Raw genomic sequence first — 7,909 nt, forward strand, 5'->3', positions numbered from 1 at the left:
TATAATCGCAATATGGACTTGAATGATGGAGAATGTAACAACAAGTTATGGATTAGGGTTGGAAATGAGTTGAACTAAGTCGAACTGAAGTTCAGTTAGGTAACGATTGGTTCAGCTTGAAATTTTATTCAAGTTTGATACGAGTTATTTTGTTAGCTCGAGTTTAGCTCGGTTGAAATTCGCGAAATATTCGGCTCAGTTCGAATTTGGTCATAATTAATTCTTTTTTAAAGAAATATTGTGTATATATAATAACAAGAAATATAAAAAATAAAATGTATGAATCATAATAAATATAAAAAATAATGCATGAATCATAATAAATATAAAAGTTAGTTTATATATTTATATCAAATTAGCTCATGAATCTAACGAGTAGAACTGTATCTATCTTAAGTTCGGTTTGTTTATTTAACAATTTCAATTTTCAGCTTAAATTCGACTCATTTGGTTCATGAACCAAATTTCTTAAACTAAATAATGAATTGAGTTTTCGAACAAACATCGAGTTGATTCGATTTATTGCCAACACTGATATTGGTATAGTGATATAAGAGCAATTAGATCCTTGAGTATGATACTAGGTTAAAAGTTAAATATTCAATTTTCGTGAGTTGACATTTCCTCGGAGAGACAACCAAATATCGCAGAAAGAATAGTTCCTTACCCCTTACCGATATGGTGACACAATAAAGTTCCTTATATCACCACAAAAAGAATGACGGTGTATGGTCTAAATAAAAATAAGAGTAAATTATACTAATACCCCCTGAGTTTTAGCGAAATTATATAAATCACCTTTCACTTTTTTATATCTATACAAACCCCTAATTTTTATATTTTTATTACATTGACCACTATTGCATGAAAAATAAGTGTAATCTTTTAAACAAAAATATGATAAATACAATTTAGTTAAACAAAAATATGTTATATTGTGGAGACAATTCCAAATAATATATAAGTCGATATAGTATAAGAGCGATTTAAACAATATCTCTTTAGAATTGTTGATGCATTTTGTAACAAAAAAATAATAAACATACATTTATTTGTATATTATTTAGATTTGTCTCTACAATTTATCATGTTTTGCTTAACTTAATTGCATTTATCATAATTTTTGTTTAAAAGATTACACTTATTTCTCATGCAGGGGTGATCAGTGTAACGAAAGTATAAAATATATGGGAGGTTTGTGCAGGTGTAGAAAAGTGAGGGGTAATTGTGCAATTTCGCTAAAACTTAGAGAAGGTCCAATATTGAAATAATTTCAGAGATTTTCCTTGACTTTGTCCGTGTCAACAAACAATTCGAAATGCCTCGACTTTTTTAGTATAGGTTCGAGTCAAATAGCAATGATTCGAAGCACTTTACACTATTTCGGAAACCCAAGGACTCAATCGTATGGATATGTAAAATACAGGATTTCCAATCCTAGCAGGAAAAGGGGATCGTTCTTTTTTCTCTGACAGATGGTCAGAATTTCATATGGGTTCGAATCCTACTGAGAGGTCCACTAGATATCAAAAATTGTAAAAATAATAATAAAATAATAGGATTGATGTTGGGTTTCCAGTGTCTTAGAAATTGTAATATCCTAAACAGAACCATACTTATCATTTTCATATTATAACACTAAGCAAACTTAAAAATTGAATCAAATCACAATTTATAATTTGATTTGGTGAGATTCAATTTTACAGTTTCATAGTTTGGACCGAAAATTACTTATACCTAAACGAAAATAAATCAGACTAAATTTTACTTTTTAAATATGTCGAACATATATATATCATATAGAAGTCCTAGCCTAATTTGTTTACTTGTTTAAAAATATATTCCAAAGCTTAAGTCTAGTTTGTTTAAATGTTTAGCTTAACCTATTAGTTATACTATAAGATTTTGAAATAGAGTAGTATATATACATTTAAATAGGCTATTCAATAGACTTACTTTTAACTACTCATCTAACTCTACTAATTAAATTATATTTTTTTTGCATACAATTATATAGTAAAATTACATATATAATAATATTAATTATATTAAAATAATATAATATAAATACTATTATATAATATAATATAATATAAATACTATTATCTATACTATATATAAGGGAAAATATGAAATAACTACCATGGTGTAATTTTATTTTCCTACTTTATCTTCAAACTTTTTAATTTTTTTACAAAAAACCATATAATTATATATAAGTATGTAATCACCACAAATCTATTAATCACCTCTCTAGCATTATAATAAAACAAAATATTATAATATAAAGTATCTCCAATAAAAAGTACAATATAAAGTATACTCAATACAAAAAAAATATTCTAATTCTCCAAAATAAAATATATCAATTTTGAATTAACATTGTAAAAGTATGAATATTGGCTAGTAGTAGGGGTGTAAAAATTCAGTTCGGTTCAGTTTTTGGTGCATTTCAGTGACCGAACTGATCAAAAACATATAGTTCAGTTTTGCTCAATTAACCGCAAATTTAACTATAAGAACCGAATCGCTCTTGAATGGTTCGGTTCAGTTCCACGGTTTTTGCATTTACTTTTTTTATAAAAAATCTTGAATCAATTAAAAATTCAAAATGTATTACAAGAGATATTGTTTATCCATAAAACGAAAAACATTACTACTATTATTATAAAAAAATTATAAATCATATATAACAATACAATTCATGATTAGTAACATATATATCAATTAGTAAAATATATAATAGTTACATTTATAACTTTATATTTCACAATTAGTAACACATGTAACAATACATGTATAACAATATATGATATATGTTAGTTTCAAACTCAATATCACATAAGTTGAAAAATATTTTCCAAATCATTAGACACTAGGAAACAATTTAGTAACTAATAACATATATAATATTAACTTAATAACAATTTAGTAAATATATAACACTACATTTCATACAAAAATTGATAATTTAAGCTAAAAAATTGGTTGAAGAATTTAAACAATAATAAAACATTAATACCTTATCCTATTATATATTTATTTAATATGCGGTTCGGTTACAACAGTTCCTAAATTTCTAAAACCATAAACCGAGCCGAACATAAACGGTTCATTAAAAAAATAACCGAACCGAACCGCGAAACCGAACCAAACCACTGCTTACACTCCTAGCTAGCAGACACAAAGTGTCTGTCACCACTAGTGACAATAAAATAGATACAGTTAATACTTTTAATCTATATCTATACTATATATAAAGCCAAACATCTTATAATTACCTACATATGATATAATTTTTTTTGCCTATTTTACCCTTCTAATTAAATATTACTATAATGTTTTCTCACATATTAAACGAAATATTAATGGAAGTTAGAGAAGTTACATACACAAAAAATATCAAATCACCAATGCAATTTTTAACGTAAGTTTTAGTAATATCACAATTCATTAACATATTTTTCTATTACATGAATTATAATATTATCTATACTCAATAAAAATAATATATAATTTTCTAAAGTGAAATATATAAAAATTAAATATTTAATACTAGAAAATAAAAATGTGGATCGATAGGCACAAAGTGGCCGTCGACACGCTAATAATATATAAAGCTATAAATTTAACAATGCATCGTATATTTAAATCACATCATATCCACATTTCTGTAGTATAAGTGCTTCCTAAGTTGATGCTATTTCCAGCCATATATTCGGTGAGATTTGGTGTCAATTTGGTAAGGAAATTAACGGATGCATGTGACATGCTGATGTTTTGAAATGAACACTATTCTTTTTTTTAATTTTTTTATACATAAAGTGGTACTTTACTTATTACGGAATAGATTCACTTAAGCAACTTAAGTAGGAAAAACTTAGTTCACATGTTATTAATTCAATTTTGGAAAAATCAATGATTTGAATCAGTGAGATTAAATTTCTCAAGAATAAATGACTAAGATATGAAGTAAGTTGTTTTTACTTACTCTTGGAGTGAGTGTACTCTTATAGTAAGTAAATCTCCTCCATATTTATTAATATTAATTTACAAATAACATATATCATATTTTGTAGTATAAAATAATTTGTAGGAAAATATATCATTACTCATCATGTCATCCATCATTATCAACTTGAGCGCTCAATCAATGTGGAGTAATATTCAATGACGTATTGTGAGAACCAGATTAGATCGGACGGTTCGACCGATTTGACTGCATTTGAAAATATCTCTGATTCAATCTTAATTAAATGAGGGGTTGAACCGCTTTGAACCGGAGAAATTGCAGTCCGACCATGTTAAACCTTTTTGAACCTCAATAACTCGAGAAGTGAACTAGACAACTCACTTAAAATTTAAAAACATAGAACACTACTCTGATGTTTTGTTTTACTCGGGTCCATAAAAAGATGGTTATTTCAATATAATTATATATAATTATTAATTATATAAATTTTGTATTTTTATATAACTATATATTTATGGATAAAAATGATAAATTATATATGAAGTGAGCCAAAACTTACTCATGGAGTAAGTGAATTCTCATTCTAATTATAAAAATATGATATATATAAATTATTTAATTAAAAAATAAATTTATAAATAAGAGGTACCCGCGAGGCGAGTATCATAATACTCACTCACACTCATAAGTTATTTTTATGGATACCCGTTCCGTGTACTAAGCGGTTATTTTTGCTATCCCTCAGTCCGACTCAGGTTTCTGAAGATTGATTTAAACATTGTTGAAAATAATTAATCAGTTCTTGTATAATATGATTAAATAGATTGACCTCTTCAGCTTAGTATGTCTTAAATGACTTAAAGTCTAACTTGTTAGGCTAAATATATATTTTCAAAAGCCTAAGTCTAACCGACCTATTTATATAAAAAAGTGTATGATATATTTCCACCTTTACTTATACCGAGATATACCAAAATTCAAATTTTACATAATTATATGCAAGTACATATTAGGTTTGGGCCTGATAATTTAGAAAACCTTTTAGGCTTTCTCTACATTACAAACCCAATGATCCTATGTAGTAACTTAGGTGTCCAAAACCCTAATTCCTGTCTCTGTACCCATTTCATCTCTCTGTGCTTCAGCAGTCACACAAACGCAGTTGCTGAAAATGGTGATTGTCTTTCCCTCAATCCTTCTTCTATGTGTTTCTGAATCTGGGTTTCTTGATTATAATCTAAACTTTTCTGTTTTTATTCTGATATGTTTGATTGTGTAGCCTTTCAAGAGGTTCGTTGAGATTGGAAGGGTTGCTCAGATCAACTATGGAAAAGAGTATGGAAGACTCGTTGTCATTGTTGACGTTATTGACCAGAACAGGGTATGCCCATTTTTTATTTTTATGATTTGTTACTTTTCATTGGATTCATGGGTGCCCCTTTTGTTTGATTTGGTTGTTTTAGATATTTGAAGCGTAAAAAATGGAACTTTTTTTCATTTGGTTGTTGGGGTTAATTATATTCATTGAAAAAAAATATCTGTTTTGGGCTTATTATGTTAGTTGTGGTCTGGTTTTTGGTTTTGAAGATATTGTATTATAGTTGGCTGATAAGGATTTCTACTTGTCAATACGTTTTGTAAATTATGTGAAGATGAATATTTGAGCAATTTGGGGTATTTGATTCAATTTTGTAGCTAATTGTATGAAGTTCCATGTAACTGAATAAAATCACATTCTGTTTAAGTTAGATGTGTCTGCATTCTGATGTGTTCGATATGCATCTTATAGCTTTCCATTATATGTTGTTGTTGAAACTGTGTAGCATGTGTTTTCATTAAGTACATCTGTATTTGTGCACTTGAGGTTTTGGAATCAATTTACTAGCTTATAAAAAAGTCACATTCCACCGAAGAAGATCGGGGTTTCTGCATTCTTGATCTGTTTGATATGCTTGTTGCAGCTTTCTTTTAAGAGATGTTGAAAAACTGCGTAGCATAATTTATATACCTTATGTGGACAGGCTCTTGTTGATGCCCCTGATATTGTGAGGTCCCAAGTGAATTTCAAGAGGCTTTCACTCACCGACCTTAAGGTTGATATCAAGAGGATTCCCAAGAAGAAGGACCTTATTAGTGCCTTGGAGGCTGCTGGTAGGTACCGTTTTCAAGAAAGATTTGTTGTTTTATTGATATCATCATTCCTTTTAATCTATGATTTGTTCTCTTGTTTAACAGATGTTAAGAACAAGTGGGAGAAGAGCTCATGGGGCAGAAAATTGATTGTTCAGAAGAGAAGGGCAGCTCTTAATGATTTTGATAGGTTCAAGATAATGTTGACAAAGATCAAGGTTTGTTTCAATTAAATGCATATACCTCTTGTTGACAACGATCAAAGATTTTGTGAAAAGCTGTTATTTTTCTTTTCGGAATTACAGAGATGATCTAATGTATTGTGTTAGCATATCTTTGATGGTTGTGTTCTTTCTCATTTACCTAGATGAAGCTAATGTGTATGTTTTCAATTTGTGTAGAGAGCTGCTGTTGTTAGGCAAGAGCTTGCTAAGTTGAAGAAGACCGCATCTTAGGCATGAATTCCTATTTTTCTAGTTTTGTTATGAATTTGTTTCAGTTATTACAACTTGGTTGTTATGAGTTTTATTTATGTAAGGGATTGATATCAGTACTTATTTATAATCTCAATTGTTCGAATATCCGGAGTTTGTCTAAGCTTCTATACTCAATTTTGCTTTTGTTTGTTATTTGATTATTGGGTTTTAAAATGTTCTTAAACTAGAAATTTTAAGCTTCAAATCAAGCCATGGAATGTTTAATTTTCTGATATTTTTTTATTATGATTGTCACATAATTCGATTTGTTCCTTTTTCTCTTTGAGTTTTTGTCTTCTCATTTCAATTGATTGCTTCCTTTACATTGCATTGGTATTGTGTCATTCATTTGAGGTATGCTCTATGGACAAATGTTCTTCAATCAATTTAGCTTTTGTTGTAGTTCTGGCTCTTGGTGCATACAAATAGTTTATACTTTTCTGTTCGAGGACAAAGTTTAAGGTTGTGATCTTGTTTAGAATCCTTCCAACTTTTACAATGTAGGCATTTGAGCTTGCAGCCTTTTGATTATATTAATAAGCTAGTAGAGTAGCTTGGTGAACAAATAATAAAGGAAGCTCGTAGTTTTGAAAGTTCTTCAACAAAAACTAACGATGAGTGATACTCCATATCCTAACCATCAATTCTAGGAAAATCGAATGATTTGAATTAGTTAGTAGATCTAAGTCATTAGATATCCCTAGAATTGATGGCTAGATTGGAGTAAATGGTTCCACGTTCAAAATTAAATGTTATTTATTTCCTTGAAAGTATCTTTTCCCAAAGTAATTTGGATCCTCATATTACCTTAACATTTTTCTCAAATCATATCAAATACGATCTTTTGTAAGTGTAAATTTTATGGAGAGGAAAAATCTATGTACTAATATTGTAAGCGTCTATTTATTTTTAGTTTATTTATTGTCTATCATTTATTTTTTAATATTGTTGATTTTTTAAAAGAAATAATATAAATGAATAATATATGATATAATGATTATGTATAAATTTTAATAGTGCATAAATATTATACTCTTACATTAATTATGGTTAGATAAATTTAAAAATTAATATTTTTAAAGTAGAGAGACAATTTAGTCTTTCGTTTTTCGATATTATTAGTTTAGTTACTCAAAAATTGAAAAACTTAATGTATCCAAAAATTAAATGATGTCAAATTAATCGTTTTTAACATGTTTTATAACACCTTGTAGAAACTAAAAAGGACTAATTTTATCTAAATTTAAAATTTTTGGGATCATTTTGAGTTTTTCAAATTTTTTGAACTAAATTAGTAAAGTCAGATATTAAAATGTGTATTTATTCTATT

General features: G+C 27.9%; 1 protein-coding gene across 1 annotated transcript; it reads left to right on the top strand.

The window, feature by feature from the left end:
- LOC109363320 (probable 60S ribosomal protein L14) lies at positions 3,181 to 6,684 on the top strand. The gene is made up of 6 exons (XM_019609546.1): positions 3,181 to 3,188; positions 5,136 to 5,147; positions 5,253 to 5,354; positions 5,995 to 6,124; positions 6,209 to 6,321; positions 6,505 to 6,684. Exons 2-6 carry the CDS (start codon positions 5,145 to 5,147, stop codon positions 6,556 to 6,558), a joined length of 402 nt encoding a protein of 133 aa, XP_019465091.1. The 5' UTR covers positions 3,181 to 3,188; positions 5,136 to 5,144; the 3' UTR covers positions 6,559 to 6,684.

Source organism: Lupinus angustifolius, chromosome LG13 (genome assembly GCF_001865875.1).
Source record: "Lupinus angustifolius cultivar Tanjil chromosome LG13, LupAngTanjil_v1.0, whole genome shotgun sequence".
Lineage (NCBI taxonomy): Eukaryota > Viridiplantae > Streptophyta > Magnoliopsida > Fabales > Fabaceae > Lupinus > Lupinus angustifolius.

Coding starts and splice junctions, on each gene's coding strand:
- LOC109363320 (XM_019609546.1), top strand. Junction 6,125..6,208: donor TAGTGCCTTGGAGGCTGCTG/GTAGGTACCGTT, acceptor CTTGTTTAACAG/ATGTTAAGAACAAGTGGGAG. Junction 6,322..6,504: donor TAATGTTGACAAAGATCAAG/GTTTGTTTCAAT, acceptor CAATTTGTGTAG/AGAGCTGCTGTTGTTAGGCA.